We start from the raw sequence: 19,510 nt of genomic DNA, 5'->3' as shown, positions 1-19,510 counted from the left end.
AAGTACGGACACTATGAGTTCCTGGTCATGCAATTTGGGTTAACCAACGCTCCTGCCATCTTTATGGATATGATGAACAGAGTCTTCAGAGAATTCTTGGATCAATTTGTTATTGTGTTCATCGATGATATCTTGTTCTACTCAAAAAGCAGAGAAAAGCATGTTCACCATCTAGCCCAAGTTTTACAGGTCCTCAGAAAAAAGAAGCTATATGCAAAGTTGAGTAAGTGTGGATTCTGGCTTGAGTAGACCGCCTTCCTATGACACATCATATCGAAGGAAAGAGTATCAGTGAATCCTGAAAAGGTTGAAGTAGTACTTGGCTGGGAGAAGTTGATATCAGTTAAAGAGATCTGTAGCTTCCTGGGAATGGCAGGTTATTACCGCAGGTTCGTCGAAGGATTCTCTAGTCTAACGGCTCCCCTAACCTGACTCACAAAGAAGAATGTCAAGTTTGAGTGGAATGAGAACTGTGAGAGAAGTTTTTCAGAATTAAAGGAGCAGCTGACCACTGCACCTGTACTGGATTTAGCGAGTTGATCGGAGGGATATACAGTTTATAGTGATGCCTCTTATCTAGGTCTAGGTTGTGTCCTGATGCAACATGGGAAGGTCATAGCCTATGGGTCCAGACAGTTAAAGAATCATGAGAAGAATTACCCCATCCATGATTTGGAAGTTGCCACAATCATACACGCCTTGAAAACCTGGCGCCATTATTTATACGGAGAGACCTTTCAGATCTATACCGATCATAAGAGTTTAAAACACATATTCACTCAAAAGGATCTCAACATGCGTCAGAAAAGGTGGATGGAACTCCTTAAAGACTATGATTGTGATATCTTGTATCATCCGGGTAAAGGCAACGTGGTGGCAGATGCTCTCAGCAGGAAAAATGCAAGTATCTTAGCTCATTTGATGGTTTCAGAATACAGGCAAATTGGGGCCACACAACAAGTTCAGCTTCAGGACCTGATGGGAGTCGCATGTTTGGGCTGTCTGACCGTCCAACCCGAGTTAATACAGAGAATAAGGGAAGCCCAGTCAGTCGACCATGCCCTAGTAGCCCGCAAGAATGATGCATAACAGGGAGTGAGTTCAGAATTCCGAATCTCTGCCGATGGGTTACTCCGATTTCAGGACAGGGTGTGTGTTCTAGACGACAGTGAGTTAAAGGGAGACATCATGATAGAGTCCCATAGCTCGAAGTTTGTCATGCATCCCGGAAGCACCAAAATGTACCAAAGCATGCGACCCCGATTTTGGTAGAATGGGATGAAGAGGGACATAGCTGACTTTGTATCTAAATGTTTGGTATGCCAGCAGGTCAAGGCAGAGCATCAACGCCCAAGCGGGTTACCTCAGCCTTTATCGATCCCGGAGTGAAAGTGGGAACATATCACCATGGACTTCGTAATGGGATTACCCAAGGCACGTTTAAGACATAACACCATCTGGGTAATTGTTGACCGGTTTACCAAGTCTTCCCACTTCCTAGCCATCAGGATGACCGATCTTTTGGACAAGTTGGCAAGAATGTATATCCGAAAAATAGTCAGATTGCATGGAGTTCCAGTAACAGTAGTATTCGATAGGGACCCTAGGTTCACTTTTCGATTTTGGAGTAGCTTTCAGCAGGCCATGGGAACAAAGCTGTCTCTCAGTACTGCCTTCCATCCTCAGACTAATGGACGATCAGAAAGGACAATCCGTACACTTGAGGATATGTTCCGAGCTTGTGTCCTTGACTTTGAGGGCCATTGGGACGACCATCTACCCCTGATAGAATTTGCCGACAATAACAGCTACTAAGCAAGCATTGGTATGGTTCCGTATGAGGCGTTATATGGGCGCCCATGCAGATCGTTGATTTTTTGGGAAGAAGTGGGCGACAGAAAATTGTTCGGCCCGGAGTTGGTAGAGGAGACCACGCCTAAAATAGTTAAAATCAGAAAGAACATTCAGACAGCTCAGAGCAGGCAGAAGAGTTATGCAGACACCCGGATGAGAGATTTAGCGTTTGAGCAAGGCGACCGGGTGTTCCTTAAAGTCACTCCTTTCAAGGGAATTAGTAGGTTCAGCAAGAGGGGAAAATTGAACCCTTGATTTATTGGACCATTTGAAGTCTTGGATAGGATTGGTTTTGCCGCCTACAAACTAGCACTGCCTCCAGAGCTCTCCAAGGTCCACCATATGTCCATGTTACGTAAGTACAACCCAGACCCCTATCATGTATTGGCTCATGAACCGCTTCCACTCCAAGAAGACATGTCTTATGAGGAAGTACCAGTCGGTATCACGGACTGAAAGAGCATAATACTCCGCAACTGAAAATTATCATTTGTAAAGGTCGTGTGGTAGAACCACACGCCAAGGGAGGCTACTTGGGAGCTAGAATCAGACTTTAGAGCCCAATATCTCCATTTCTTCAACCAGGAGTAAGAGGCAAATTTGGGGAACCAAATTTCTTTAAGGGGGGAAAGTTGTAACACCCAAATTTTTTTTTGTTATTATTATTAGAATTATTATAATTTATTTTTATTATAATTTTTTCTTTTATTTATTTATTTAAGTAATAATATAAATGTTCTAATTTAGTTTAATTTAATTTAATGGGAAATAATAATAATAATAGGTAAACTTATTTTTGGAGCACGGCGGAGCCACTGTGGCGGAATTTCAAAATTGGTCGAATAGGCCCTCGGTCTGATTTGGAGTTTTTTTTTGGGGACATGTGCAGGTACAAGAAGTGTGTTTCAGTTTTCGGAGAAAAATTCAGGGAATCTAGGGACTGCCCGTAAGCGCAGTGAAAATCTGATTTCAAACTCTGAAACAAGTAAGGATCCATCACCCTATTTCCTATCACGGCATTAAAGCGTAATAAATGATTAAACGGTATTTTATGAATTAATAGATATGTATAATTAATTAAGATTGCTAATGGGGCCTGAACCTGATGTATTTGTCGGTCTGTTCCTGTTTGATGTATTTTACAGTCTAAATACAGTATAGTATTTGATTGTTTATTCTGTGGTTATGTATGCATGAATCACTGTTTAATCTATTATGGTTTGAATTATTGTGAATCCGATGTTGTGTTGCCTTGTTTGATGTGCGTTACTGGTTTACGTATTCATGTTGATTGGGTAATTGAGATTAAGAAAAATAAGGATGGTATGTGAATTTATGAACGGATAAGTCGACAGTCTCACTAGATATCCTGGAAAATGGTTGACAGACCGGGTCCATAGGGGACCCTACCGGAAACGTGGTCTTTCATATCGGACGGGGTATGGAGACTTTAAATATTTTGGCGCTCATACCGAACGGGGTATGGGGACAGCCCGCTTCACCCTCATACCGGACGGGGTATTGAAGTTTATGATTTTGTCACTCATACCGGATGGGGTATGAGGACGGCTCTGGAATTAAGGTGAATAGTTCACGTGTAGCGAGGACCCCTATGGATCCCCATGGATACTAGTAAGCTGATAAAAGAGGAAATTTGTTGCCTGATGATTGAAATACAAAAGTATGATATGTGTTATGTTACAGAGTGTGCATGATCTTATGATGTTTATAATGTTATTGTTTTTATAAGTTATTTTCATGAATCTCACCGAGGTAAGTGGACAGTAAAGGATTTTATTATTGATAAATGAATTTGTTATAAATTATGCTCCATTGGTCGTTTTTGTTTTCTACCAACCTTTACTTCTGTGACAATTAGATAGTGTGACATTTTTACTGGGCTAGTGTAGCTCATTCCTTACTTAACTATTTCAAATCAGGAAGACTTGGTTCCCGAGCCCGTTCCGCAGGAAGACTGGCGAGTAGAAACCTAAAGATTTATTAGTTTTCCTTATAGTATTTATTCAGAGTATTTCCTTTAGTTAATTTATCATTTCATATCTTTAATACGTTTTGATTATTGTATAAGGGATGTTAATCATAATCTATTTTATTTCGCTTCCGCACTGAGAATAAATATATACATTTTCTTTTAATTTCCGGGGCCGTTATAATTTGTCATTTTTATTTTCTATTAGATGTGAATTTTGTTAATTTTAAGTGGAGTCTCTACCTTGTACCTATTGTGAGTTTTATTACTATACTATTGTATAGAAGACATAAAAGTTCACACAAAAGATACAACAGCTAATATTACCCATTTTATCCTTAAAGGAAAATATTGGAGTCTAGACCCAATCTTGACAATTAATCCTTATAGGTACACTTATCTCTATAGAATTACACCATATAAAGTGGTTATTCAAATTTTAATAAACCTTCAAAGTTTCATGATGAAACCTCTTTACTTTTTACACAAGTCAAATTTAAACCGAATTTTAGACTATTATGGTAGTTTAGACGTAGATTGATGTTAATTTTTGAAAACTTCTAATTCAAACTTAGCCCTGAAGGAATTAGACTTCAAAAAGAAAAACATATTGGTGGATCTAGGTTATAGGTCTATATTTTGGCTCTATTATTCTTACTATGCAACCATTATTGCTAATCAAATTAGGATATTTGTAAACTTACATGCGTGACACATTAGATCACGATTCAAAGAAAAACCTTTCATCTAAGCTGATGACCACGCTTACTTCCACTAGATATCTTCTTAGGTTATATAGGCATTAGGTTCGTGCCAAAACCTTACATAGTCCATTAGCAACACTTGAGGTGGATCTCAACTTTTACAATCATTTATGTCATCTATTAATCAAATTGATCCATCATATTTAATACTCTTATAAATGCATCGTTTTTGCAAAAATTTGTTCAGTGTTATTAACTCCATCTTTTACGTTAGAATATCTAGTGTTCAATCTTATAGATTCATCATCTTATTTGTTAGAAATGTGGCAACCTTTGAATTTATTTTCATGCCTTTAAAATATGGTTATGCCCACTGTAGACTATTCAGTCACATTAAGAATGGTTCTCTTCTCTTATCCTACTATCACCATCTTCTTTAAAGTTGATATAGAGCCATAATAATAAGGAAACGAGTCCCCTTTTAGAACTAGATTTGTATTATACAATGAAATTGTCCTTTTGTCATCTTCGTCCCTTCTTCCAATCATTATTAAGGCTATCACACAAATTATTTTATCAGTCAATCTATATATTTTCTCTAGTTCACACATGCTTGTGGTACTTAAATAATACATGTGTTATATTTGAATTTCTAGTAAATCATTTATCGTGTTGATCCTCACTCCTCAAGTTGATTTATTGGCTTTAAAGGTGAGCCAATCATCTTCTTCATCTCAATAAAGATGTTGATCACTAACAGTAAAGGATTAATCCATGCCTCTATTGTTAGTCAAGTAAAGGCATTAATATAATTTTAATATTAACTATGTTTTCATTTTATAAATAAAATTAAAATAATCAAAAACAATAATAGAATTTTCGAAAGTAGGATTTTAAAATGCACTTGCATAAAGTTTAAGGGGTGGAGATATGTCATCTGTTTTACATGAAAACTAAATATTTATATCACCACCATGTTACATGAAGAATCCTTTAGCCAAACCTACGTGAACCAAGGAAAATATCTTATCATATTTTTAATATTTTTATTTGTTTGTAAAATTATACAACTAAATATTAAATTATATATATCATTAAATTAATTAATTAGTAATCAAAACTCTCACACAATTAATTTTGAATCAAATCGGGAGTCGATATCTCTTTAGTTGAAACAATGACTTTTATTTTAAATTTCAAAACAATAAAAGAAAATATTAATTACGAGATAAAAGTTACATTTATATTTCAAACAATATTTATAAAATCAATTAAATTACATGATAGATAAAATTTCATTAATTTTTAAGATAAATTACCATGTTAGTTTCTAAAACTATGTGACTTATTACAATTTAGTTCTCAATATATATATATTTTTTCACTATGCTCTAATTCCTAAAATTTTAAACATGCAATTTTCTTCCATTTTTAGAATAAAAAAGTAAAATAATTAGAGTTATGTTTAAATACTTTTAAAAGCTAACTCAAAAATAATTTTAATTATTAACTAAATTAATACTAATACATATTTATTTTTAATTATTATTAATTTATGAATTTAATTAATTTATTAATGTTATTCTTGAATTATTTTTTAAAAATATAAAAATATAACATAATTATTTTAATTTTTTTATTAAAAATTAATATAAAATAAAATTAGAAATTAAATTATAATAAAAATAAAAATATTAATAATCAAATTATAAAGTAAGCATTTATTTATTTAACAATTTATCATTTTTATAACTTTCTATTAATAAAGTATTTCAAGCATTTATCGTTAAAAAATTAATATGATTTATGCACCGACGTAAGCTTACACGATCGCCAAGCCGACTCGCTATCACTGTTGTACAGTTCTACACCCTTCCGGTAGCCGCCATTAATTTCTTCTCGTACCTCATAATATTCCTTCTCTCTTTATGTACCCGTCTTCATCATTTAATGTCACGTAATATCCAAAACCATTTTCCTTCTTGACAACGAACAGAAGAAAAACACCGATTTCATACATTCTCTTTACTCAACTTCAAGTATGTCGGATTCCTCAGGCGCCGTCGGCTCTGGTAATACGGGGCAGCCCCGAATGCAGATGCTAAGAATTATGGTGTTGATCGAGCCTTCCGTACAACCAGACTTCCCTTCACCTTTGGAAAAGCCTGGATGGTTGCCGGCGTCAAAGGGATCAATAGACGCGATGCCGAGAATTCAGGTCACGGCGGCGGGAAGTGAGTGTGCTATTTGCTTGGAGGCGTTCGAGGTTGGCGGAGAGTTAAGGGAGATGCCCTGCAACCATGGATTCCATTCGGGTTGCATCGAGAACTGGCTGAATATGCATGGGTCCTGCCCGATTTGCCGCTTTATTATGCCTGCGGAGGAAGGAGATGGAAGTGATGCGGGGGAGGGCAAAGGACGGGTTTGATGTTCTGGATGAATTTGCCCGTGGTTCTGGCTGGTAACTCCATGGAAATGGATTCGGATTCGGATTCGGATTCGGGCAGCCGAAATGACCCGGAAGAAGCGGCCTCGGACTCGGACTCGGGTCGGATGCATATAGATTTGGATCGCGTACAATGAGAGCTGTAGCTGGATACAAAAATACGCGCGTGTATATATATTCATACATACAAAATATGAAAATTCTTTTTGTAGTCTGGTATAAAAAACAAAAGAATATAGAGATTCTTGTTGTTTTTTTCATACACACAACCCTTACATGTACAATTAGTATTAAAATTTATATCTAAACAAATCTTTTTTATTTAATCAGCTATTAATTTCTAGTTGAAATTAAGATGAATGGGATTAAAAAAAATTGATTAAATGTAAAAAAAATTAATAAGTTAAAATTAATTATTGGTGCAACAAAAAATGGTCTTTTATCGAAATTATTTTTTAAAATAACATAATAAAAGAAAATATACATAAAAAAGTTTTATATAAAAACTGTTGTACTAATCTCAACCTTTAAAAGGAGTGGAAAATAATCTTAATTTTTATATCTAATTTAGTCATAAAGTTAAGATCTGATTTAATGCTAAAATTTAATCATAATAAAAAAAAATTGAGTAATTAATTGTGTGAATGAATTAATCTTACCTATAAACTATTTCTGAATCACAATAAGAAAATAGATGATTAATTTATATAGATTAATGAATTCGATATAAAATATTTTTTTTTAAAAAAAAAGTGTAAGACATATATTAATTAGGCACCAAGGAAATGCAATTTACAGCTCCTTAAAAGTATTTATAATGAGTCCAAAATTTTTAAAACTATCAAAATTGTGTTCTAAGATAATAGAATTAAAGATGTGTTTTTGATATTAACAAAATTTCTCTCAATACTCTAAAGATTTCTATTATTTTTTTTTTTCAAAGAGTTCAGAATATAGTAAGTGGAGTCACTTAGAAACACTTGTTCTTGAAAGTAAGACCCTCCCATGCGAAAAAGTTCAACTTCAATGGAGTTTGCTATAACCTAATAAATACCCATTAAACTGTAGAGATAAGTCAACAAACTATAAGTGGTTGAACACCATAACAAAAGGTGTCTGCAGCTTTCCAAGTTAGATTTGCATATGGAACATAGGTTAACTATTTGGAAACCTCTTTTCATGAGACTGTCAATGAGTTCTTTTGCGACCTCTCAAGTGAAGAAAGAGATTCTAGGTGGAGCTTGCGACTTCCTCCGTATGATTTTACATATTTATTTTTATTTGTGAATTAAATTGAATTGTACATAGAATTAAATTCTCACCAACCTAATAACTCCTATACATCCTCTACGGCATAACATTCCACATTATGTATAAAAATAAATAAATAAATTTAATTTAATTAATTAATTAAATTTTATTCTTCATGAATTTAAGTTTGGAAATTTGGGCCATAATTTATAGAAGATTAATCTCTGCTTCTCCATGTGACTTCCTTATTCATTGATCCATTCTTAAACATAAATTTAAAAGACTTGCTTTAATCTCTTGGTTCGTGATCTAGTGAGTGACTCACTAAAATGGTCCATGTGGTTATTGTGCATCTTGAGTTGGTGTTCATACTATGACCTGCATTCACACTATATACTCAGTCTCCTTTTACATGTTCTCCAGTATGCTTTTTGTCTTGATCTCCATCATAATGGGAATCTGTGGACTTAAAATCCGTCCTAAGATTAGTCCAAAAGATGTATAATCTGGCTCAAGTAATTGAATATTGACCATTTACTTTCGATACCCAATTGATGAGGCAGGAATCTAGCCGTGTTGTTTCATTTTCAAGTTACAACGAGGGAAAGTGCTACTTGTGGCAACAAGACTTTGACCTGAGAACATTAGCCTCCAGGCAACCAATAGCCAAACCAAGTAATGCATTTCCTGTAGCATCTGCTAGAAAAAAAACACGAGTCGTACTCAAAAATCAACAAATTTCTTTTTCACACTTAAGGGGAATATAATACCTTAAATCAGATACCGTATGAACTGATCCCAGAGAATGACCGACTCTAATCTCATCCGAACAAGCAAAAGTAAGCACGGATCAGCCAGTTTACGGTTACCCAAGTAGCAAGAAAGCATGAAAAGGGATGGGATCTTGCAAATCATTCTTGACTTTGACTTCTTTCCTGTCACGACTAGAAATTCAAGCAGATGTGCTGCAACAGACAATTGAGAAAAACTAATTCAAAGAGTTCTACTCGAAATTTTTACGTCATTATGTGCCTTGGGTGAGATCTTGTTTCGAAAGTAACTGGATCACTCACACTATAATAGAACTATATGGACATACTCAATCAAAGAGCAAAAGCTATTATAAGGTCAATGGGCACATACTCTGTTGGTTACCCATGTCTCACTACTAACTACTAAACCAGCAGTTATTTGAGGAGGAAAACCAACTTTTTTTTGCTTATATATGCTCTTCCCTGCAGTATGCTGGATTTCTCTCACAGAAATTGACACCATAAACTTACGTGAACAAACAGGATTTTGTTTTGCCACTATTATTCCCAAGGAAGAAATGTCTTGATACCAGATTCTTCGGAAGTTGGTAGACTTTGTCAACTAGGCTGTACATTTATAGAATCTTTTGCACATCATCACAATCAAAATGCCACTTGTCCCGCGTGAGTTTTCCTAGTCTGAATCAACTTCCTTAACAGTCAGCAGATAGGAAGCCCTTCTACAACTCCTCCATGTCTCAGAGTCTGGCACAGTTTTTTTTTTTTTTAAGAAAAAAGAATTCAGAATCTTTTTGACTTATGTGATCTGCAGAGAAAAGCATATACATACAAATTTGGGACCATTCATAATTTGCAGCAATCAAGATCCATTAGATTTCCAGTAAGGAGCACTTTTAAGTCTAAAAATAGCTGTCTCATGGTATGGCACTATCTATCCATTTTAATCTCAAGTAACACAACCAAAAAACTACAGCTAGTCCTGAAACCAGGGAATAAAGGAAATAACCTGGCAAAACAATCAGATGGGTACATTCCAACTTAGAATCCTCAGAAGACAAATCAAGCTGATTCCGTGTGAAGGCTATCTATCAGACCTTTCATCTTTTGTGGTTGGTCAGTCATTCGAACCTAAATGCAACACGTGGGCAAGGTATTTGTTCCATCAACTGGTCTAATATCTACTATTAGACTGTGTTGCGTAATCTGATCACATAAATTTAGCAGTATTCACATATAATACTTGCACTCAGATAACCAAAATGATTTTAATCCAAGACAGAACAGTCAAATCTACCAGTAATAGACAGAGAAATCTATCAGAAATGGACAGAAAACTTTAGAGAATGCTACAATTTGTTTCCGTAAATCTTACAATAGCTAAGTAATCCTCGATATGAAGCATCAGGATAACTTGTATTCTTATCTATTCTGAAGGAGAGTAACATTCATTGTCAATCACCTGTTGCACAAGTTATCACATTTTTGCTTCAATATAATCGAGGAGCTTCATCAAATGAGTGGATGGCAACAGAACCATCAAATCTTTTATGCACAGGTTTCCTTCGACAAAATAAGTAAAAAAGTGAAATGTGCGGAAGAAAGGTGTAGATGAAAAAGAATTGAAAGATAAAAAGAACAAATAATCATTATTCTACCTCAGCAGTAAAATTATCAATGTTAAATAAATGAAATGAAAAGGAAAAATAAGATATTCATATTAATTTCAATTCTCACCTTCTGGATTCTATCAAGTTCAAATCTCTCCCATGCAAAAATATATATATATACACATTTTTGGAAGCCTAAAGCCATTGCCAAAATATTAAACCTTGGACTGGTGTGCCACTGTTACATGGTAGATTCATGGAAGCACCAAACCCATTTGGAGATTAGATACAATAAAAGGAGTTAGCAAATGCAGTAAGACTTTAATACTAGCTGGTTGAGGAAAACTGATGATGGGCCAAAGATTCAATTCTCTCTTTTCACTTATCCAAACTTCAAGTTAGATAAACCAATTAATGAAATCACATCTAAATGCAATTCAAGGACTCTGTTCTCATAAAGAAATAGTTTTATCTCTATAATGTATTCACAGACATTGAAGAAAGAAGAACCTGACCGTTAATGTAACACAAACTAAAAGAAAAAAAAAAAGAAAACCATAGGAAAGAGCGAATAAGTTTTAGCTTACATTACATGTTGCTGAATCCAAACAGGCTGCATTTAAAGAGTTCAACGGAGCAGGGCTATCCTCCAGGCTTCTAATTTATTTTCCTATCAGCATGAATAATCACTATACAGATAAATATTCTAAAACTCATGTGGGTTACACCAATAGAAAACTTCAAGAATAACTGAGCCGATATTAACTTTTTAACTGCAACAGCAAATATAACCTACGAAGCACCCTGTAATGTAGCACTTGCCAAAAATAAAATGCAAAAAAAAAAAAGCATTCATCATAAGCCACTAAGAGATAAAATAATTGAAAGAAAGTATTGTTATATTCCCCACTATAAGAAGCTGTGTATGGTCCTTACAAATTTATTGACATGAAAGTTTATTTAAACAAAGCATAATTCTCATAAAACTAACCAGAAAGGCACCCTCCTCTCTGCTTTATGACTACTCCTGTATTCACTTAACCCTCTCTATCGATTACCAAACATGAAGAAACTAATCCTACTTCTTGATTTTCCTTTGCTGCTTCTTGGGTCCCAGCACCTCCAATCTTCCTACAGAACAACCGCACCTTGCTTTAAAAACCAGTACAGCACGCCCATTAGGCGGTGCCATCTTCTTGAGTTCTGCTTCCAGCTCTCTATGGTGATCACGATGCAATTCAAACAAGCCCCTTTTGACACCGCCGTCTTTCATATTCGAGTTCCTTACACACTCTTCTGTCTCTAACTGAATATCAAACTCAGCTGCTTTTCTTAGCCCCTTGCAGTTTGGATTCCCACACTTCCTGCTAGTGCAGACAAGTATGGCCCATACAGCCAACACGGCAGAAGAGATACTAAGCGCTATAGATCCATATATCAATGGAGCTCGCCCCATTTCTTCTCGGAGGAGATACATAATTGCACCAAAAACTTCAGTCAGTTTCACAGCCACGAATTTGATGTAAGGAAACAACAAGAACCCACAAGCACCAATCACCGCAATCAACATCAAAACATCAATTGCTGCGGATCGAAATCGGTGGCAAGCGGGGATTTTCAAGCAGTTTGTTGAATTGGGTGCCTTCTTGGTTCTGTGTAGATGATTGTTGAGCCTTGGTTTGGGATAAAAATCAGCTGAGTTCACAGAGTTTGCCATGATCTTGGTCGGTGGGTGGTCAACGGAGTTGCAGACCGAGATTGAGCAATGAAAATATACCATTTCAAAATGAAAAATAGCAATTTATTTCAACCCAATAGAATCTTATAAACACCCGCTAATCAACCGTAAATCCATATAAACCCCACCAACCGATACGCATAATCGGATCGATCCAGTTCATGAAAGAGGCAGAAGGAGACGAATTGAAGGTGCGTCTGAAGTTTAGATCAGATTTTGTCGGTGCGCAGACGTATGAAAGTGTTCCAGTCCAAAAGCAGGTGAAGAAAAGAGGGAAAAAATCTAGGAGAGTGAATCTGAATTGAATTTGGAGATATTAGGAAATCTGAAGAAAATGAAAAAGGTTTAAGGATGGCCGGCGGAGATGAGAAACCAGAGAAGAGAAGCAGAGAGGACAAGGGAGCGTCGTATACTTTGCTTGGTTTATAATTATTGTCACAAAATTTTGCAGAGAGCACTCGGCATGTGTAACTGGGTTTTTTTTTTTTTTAATTTCTTTTTTTCTAAAAGTGGAAAGGCAGAAAGATTACGTGGGCTGAAGTCATAATGGGCTTGTACAGCCTTTTCAGAAATGATGTCCGAATGATTTTGTGGGCCAGCTCTTTGGGCCTGGCCCACTTTATTCCCTTCCATCATTTTTATGTCCCTATTTCATATTAATATAAATAAAAGTATAATATAATGTTATAAGCTTTGAATTATTTATAAATAAAAAAGAAAAGTTAAGTTATAAGTAGGTGGTAATGAAATTAAATATTTATAATCCTTATATTAAAATAACTCAAAATCCATTTTTAAGCCATTGAAGTTGAGAATATCTTATTCAAACAAATTCATAATCATTACCATGTTTATATAGATTGCAAGAGTTGAAGACAATCAATAAAAAAACTTGTACTTGTTAACAAAAGAAAAAAAAAGAAAAAAAAAAAGAAGGGAAGGTCAACATCTATATTTAATAATTTATTATAATTATTTTTATAAAATTTCTATTTTATTCTCATATTTAAACTCTATTTATAGAATTATTTTGATAATCCAATAATAATTATCAGTTTTTTTCCTTAACTTATTTTGATTTAAGAAACATAGAATATGTGTCACAATAATATTATTCTAACATTATAAGAATTTAGAAATTACTTATGCAGTAATTACTACCAAAAAAAAAAAAAAAGAAGAAAATTGACGTGGTTAAAATTTTATTAAACCAAAGATGATGGTCCCTCCTTTTTAGTAAGAAGATTATATAAACTATGATAAAATGTAGATATTAAAATAGTTTATATATTACTTTAATCATCGAATGAACGAAATTTGAGTAATATAATTTTATAGATTACGAAATTTGTCATATGTTAAATAATTTTATATTTTATTCTCGTAATAATTTTATTATAATATTTATTAATTCTTTATCGATACTTTATTTTATAGGTCATATTATATATAAATAATTAATTTAGAGTTAGAGAACTAAATGAAATCAATCAATCAATCCTTATAAACATTATTAAAGTAGTTGTCCTCAATTAAAACATGTGTTGGGGTCTCATTCTTTTGAAATAAGGTTTTAAAATTTTATATTTAAATGAATAAATAAATGATTTAATCCCAAATCTTAGTAAAATTATTTTTTGAATTAAATGAAAATATGTAAATTAGAAAATTAAGATCAAGTAAAAATGTGATACTCAAAATAAAAATGAAAAAATTAAAAATTATTTAATATTAAAACTGGTGTATTTAAAAATGCAAGTGTGCAGCTCTGTATAATTCCTCAAGTGTCCAAATTTTCAATTTTGTGTAGATTTTAAAACTTTAAGATTAATATTTTTTTAGTTTTCTAAATTATAAAATATCATAAACGCAGACTATAAAAAGCAATAATATATTTCAGAGTTTCTAAAAATATTGAAATTTAAATATTTTGATTTCATTTAACATATAATTAAAAATATAATCCAAATTGTTAATTATGTTGCGAATCTTGTGAATTCACAATTTTAGTTTAGAAAAAAATCAAAATTTAGGTTAGCAATTCTAGTGTCGATTAAACAATGATGATTATTGTCAAATTAAAAATCTACATACAATTATATTCTAATTAAAAATACACCATAATTAATAAAAAGTAAAAAAAAAAAAACTACACGTATTGCAAATTTATTAATTGAAAATTATATTAAAATTAAAATTATTGAAGTATAAATTTTTTATCGACTAAATAACTAGTGAAAAAGTATAAAAGATATGTAATATATTCCACAAGCTGTGTAATTAATTAAAAGTAAAACTTTTATTTAATTAAAAATTATACTAAAGTAAAACAGTATAATTAGACATATAATCCGTGTAGGATGTACATATATATATATATATATATATATATACATATATGAGTGGGCAGGAATACATTATCTTGTAGTTGATGATGCATCATGCATTAACTCAACTGAATGTAATAGTTTAGCCGTAAATTATTAATTGTGGATTATATCATAATTTGGTATTTCAACTTGTAGACTCATTCCAAAGCCTGATTTTCAATATTTTTGGATTTATAAAAAGATACTTCTTAAAATTTATTGCTGCTATTAGGTATATTTTTTCTGCTTAAAATCGAAAAATTGTTAACATATCAAATCAAATATTGTTTGCTCTGATTTTCAGTCCACGTACAAAATGATCAAAAAATCAATAACTTACACACACACATATATATACATTATTTTCGGTTTAGTTTTTTAATAATTTTTAATCTTTACAATTTTTTATTAAAATATATTTTAAAATAATAATATTAATTTGATTTACTTCAGTCTAAACTAAATTGAGAATGCTCTGCTTTTTTGTATGGACTCACTCACTCTTATTTGGTTTGTAACAGCCCCGAAAATTCATAATGGAATGTATATTAAAAATATCAAATGCGGAAGCGAAGTCAAAAATTCGATTAACATCCCTTACACTAAAACCAAAAACGTGCTCACAATATAAAAGATCAAACTACCTAAAGGAGAAACTTGAAAGTAAAAGCTACGAATATGACTATGGAGTCTTTAGGCGTCCCCTTCGTCGTCCTCCTGCGGAACCGCTCGGGAACAATGTCTTCCTGATATGAAATGATTAAATAAGGAATGAGCTACACTAGCCCAGTAAAGACATCACGATATCTCCCCGTCACGGAGGTAAAAGTGGGTAGAAAACACAAAAAGACCAATGGAGCATAATTTACAATAAATCATTTTATCAATAATAAAACCTTTACCATTCACTTACCTCGGTGAAATTCATAAAAACAATATACGAAAGCAATAACATCATCATCATCATGAAATCATATATAAACTGTATAACATAATACTTATCAAGTCTTTCGTAATTCAATCGTTACACAACATATTTTCCTCATTTACCAGCCCACTAGTATCCATGGGGATCCATAGGGGTCCCGCTACCCGTTAACCCTTAACACTTGAAATCATATTCCAAGGCCGTCCCCATACCCCGTCCGGTATGGGCGCCAAAACTATAAACCTCATTACCCCGTCCGGTATGAGGGTGAAACGGGCCGTCCCCATACCCCGTCCGGTATGGGCGCCAAAACACATAAGATCTCCATACCCCGTCCGGTATGGGAGACCATAATCCCGGTAGGGTTCCCTACGGACCCGGTCCGTCCACCATCTCCCAGGATATCTAGTCAGGCTGACCACATTATACAATTACCCATTTACATAACCTTTCATTCTCCTTTCCCTCAGTCAGCATTATCAATCCATATACAAACAAGCGAAACGGTAATTTATGTCAAACAGACAACATACAGCATCAATACTCCAGTCATTCAATCCATAATCAGTAAAACAGTAAAATATGCACACGAAACTGTAAAATGAAAACATCAAACCTCATACTGCATTTAAAACTGTAAACAGGTCAAATAACAGTTAACCGACAAACACACTAGACTCGGGCTCCATTAGCGACCTTAAGCAATTTCACACATTCGTTGATTCATGAAATACCGTTTTATCATTTATTGAACTTTAATACCATGATAGGAAATAGGGTTAGGGGTCCTTACTCGTTTCGGGGTCCGAACACGGCTTCACAGTGCGCTTGCAGGTTGTCCCTAATTTTCCCTGAATTTTTTCCGGGGAACTGAAACGCACTACTGGTACCTGCACGTGTTCCAAAAAAGATTCCAAATTAGGCCCAGGGCCCCTTTCGGCCAATATCGCAACTCCGGCACAGCGGCTCCGCCGTGCTCCGGCGACGGCGCCGCCGCTTGCGGCGGCGGTTCGCCTCGGGTTGGCAGTTTTTGGCAGAATTCGGCCACACTCGCATTGGTTCCTGCGATAAAACAACCCTACGGCCCTCGGGGGGCCGAAAATTTACGAAAAATCGAAGCTTACAGGCGGCGGTGCTCTCGGGTGCGGTGGCTCTCCGGTGAAGTTCGTGTTTTGGTGATTCGGCTCCGATCAACCCGTAGAGAAAAGAATGGTGATCACGGTGATATAAAAATTGCATTAAACGGAGGCCGGGAAGGGCCTCATCGGAGGCAAAAACCGAGGAGGGGCGCGGCATCGCCGCTGGCTTTCGGCCGTGTTTTCCGGCCGTTTGGCCGGGATTTTGGCTCCGATTTGGCCACTGGGGAAATCAGCGTGGAAAAACGAGTCGGGGGTATGAAATTTACCTCGATTGGCGGTCGGAAATCCCTCCGGTGCGGCGGCGGGTGGCGGCGGCCGACTTCTGGTTCGTCTTCTCCGGCGAGGGCAGGCGGCTAGGGTTTGGGGTCTGGTGTGGGGGGTCTTATTTATACCCTTTTGCCTTTTGATCTCAGCTGTCCATTTTGATTTAATTTGGGCCGTCCGTTTTTGATTAAATTTGGGCCGTCCGTGTGCGCGATTGATCTGGGCCGTCCGATCGCGCGCACGCGGATCGCCAACGTGGCCTGTCCCCGGTCGACGTGGTTTTGCCACGTGGCAGGTCCTGGTTGGTCAGGACTGCTGACTGGGTCTGCTGACGTGGCACACACGTTTTTTTTTTTCTTCAATTTCCCGAGCGCTACATGGTTCTCGATTTTGAATTAATGAATACCTTAAATCTCATGGTTTGAACTTTCATAAAAATGAGTAATACGTTATCTTTTCAAGTTTATTATTCTCTCATTTAGTTTATGTATAGTAGTAAATTATATTATAAAGCGTGAAATACATTAAAGGAGGGCTGTATTTATTTGCTTTTTCATTCATAAAAAGGCAATACAAATTTTTTTTAGCTTCTAGTTATTAGTAACATTGCGATGAATTAGTTAAACAACTCCTTAAAATTATATATGGTTCTTACCATCAATCTCGTGCTTTTTTTTTTGGTGTAAAAGTAGACCGTCAACAAAATATTACATCAATAACCCCATGAAACTTCATCTTTATGAGATGGTGATTACGATAGTTAATGAGAGTACCAACCTATTATATTGATCAAATTGATAATGTTTAAAGTTTAAGGCGATATCTCTTTAATATAGTAGATGAATGAGACATAGATGAATAGTTAAAGTAATATAGATCTTTCTTATTTTAATATTCAAGTTTCAAGATTTAAAACTTTTTAAAATAATTTCTTATATAAATTTAGTTTAGTTCCTCTACTTGTTGCAACTTCATACCTCCTCGAGGCCTTAGTAGGAGTTTTTCTTTTTTTGTTATCTCTAAAAGAGTCCAAAATATTACTTTTAAGGGTCTTTTGATGTTCTCTTGAGAATTCACAATATCAAATCTTTCTAATAGTTTCTTTTCAATTAAACATTTATGTTTATCTCATGATTTATAGTATGAAGTGATTCTAATTTTATCTATTTTAATAAAAATTGCATAACTTCCATCGTTTATTCTCTTTTGCTAGTATTTCATACTCTTTAGGAATAATTGTATTTTGTTGTTAGTAGTGTAATATGTCTTCATGTCATGATTTTAACATAGACAACACTAAAACGACAATGTTAATTATTTAAAAAGCTTTAAGTGGTAGTATTAAAGATTGGTGAATGTTAGTCAAAGATAAGTGGTTGGTAGATAAAGTGATGCGAATTCTGAAGGATTAAAACCTATAAACACATAGCCAAGGAGGTATTCTCACCGCTAAGAGAGTTAGATAACTCCTCTCTAAAATAAATTTTTTTTTTTCAAAGTCTTCGATTGATTTCCTCTATTTTTTTTAAAAAAAAAAAGAGAAAAAGATACTTAAAAAGGCAACTAAATTTTAGAAAATAAAAGAGACACTTGATAAACCTTGAAAAATGAAAAGATATTTAAAGAAAATAAAAACCTTATTTACTGACCTGGAAAAGTAAAAAATCATAAGCTAACTTGTCTTTGAAGACAAAATAAAAACACAGTGTTCGGCCCAAATGTCTTTAAATAATAACCTTATCTTGTTCTCAGTTTCTTGTGATTTGGGCAAATCCTTGAAGTTTATACAATCCAAATCTTTTAGACAAAACCCAACCATATATTTTTAGTCATACAGACGATTGCTCCCACTTATAAATTGTGCAGAAGATCACTTGACATTTGTAATCGGTCCTCTCAAAAACTTGGAGTGGGTTATATCCCATTTTTCTTCTCAATTGCTACTTCACCATTTTGACATTCTTTTTCCCATTATGACTAACTCTATTATACACAAACTCAATAAAAGAATATATATATATATACATATATTGTTTGAGAAGTTTATTTGTATTTTAATTATTTATTTATTATACATAAATATATATTTTTTATTTATTAAATTAAGTGAAATATACACTCGTATTAAACTTTTAACTTCTCATAGAATTTGAAAATTATTTTTGTTTATATTAAGATTTACATACACTTGCAATTATCCGTTCAAAGTATGCAAGGTTGTGACATCTGAAAGTAATAATTAATAAGATAATTAAGAATAGTTTCTTCATTTTGTTCCTAACTCAATTTTTAATCCACGTTTAGTTGCCATTTGCGCAGAAATTAAAAATATAATATGATTCAAGAAGTCAACCCGAATAACAAATATATTCTTTAATTTGTGTTTAAATAAGTTTAGGTAGAAGATCATTTATTTAATTCAAAGTTTTTTTTTAAAAAAAAAAATA

At 34.1% G+C, this 19,510-nt stretch overlaps 1 protein-coding gene across 1 annotated transcript; it reads right to left on the bottom strand.

Annotated features, from left to right (window-relative positions):
- Positions 1–11,503: 11,503 nt before the first annotated feature.
- LOC110825323 (Ribosomal protein L34e superfamily protein) lies at positions 11,504–12,820 on the bottom strand. Its single transcript, XM_022055774.2, has one exon. It carries the CDS (start codon positions 12,403–12,405, stop codon positions 11,704–11,706), a length of 702 nt encoding a protein of 233 aa, XP_021911466.1. The 5' UTR covers positions 12,406–12,820; the 3' UTR covers positions 11,504–11,703.
- Between the last annotated feature and the right edge of the window lie 6,690 nt (positions 12,821–19,510).

Source organism: Carica papaya, chromosome 1 (assembly GCF_054855325.1).
Source record: "Carica papaya isolate Zhongbai chromosome 1, ASM5485532v1, whole genome shotgun sequence".
NCBI lineage: Eukaryota > Viridiplantae > Streptophyta > Magnoliopsida > Brassicales > Caricaceae > Carica > Carica papaya.
Note: the sequence above shows the minus strand (reverse complement) of the source record. Positions and strands in the feature narration are given on the sequence as shown.

Excerpts from the sequence above, each read along its gene's own strand:
- LOC110825323 (XM_022055774.2), bottom strand. The coding sequence starts at position 12,405 with ATGGTATATTTTCATTGCTCAATCTCGGTCTGCAACTCCGTTGACCAC.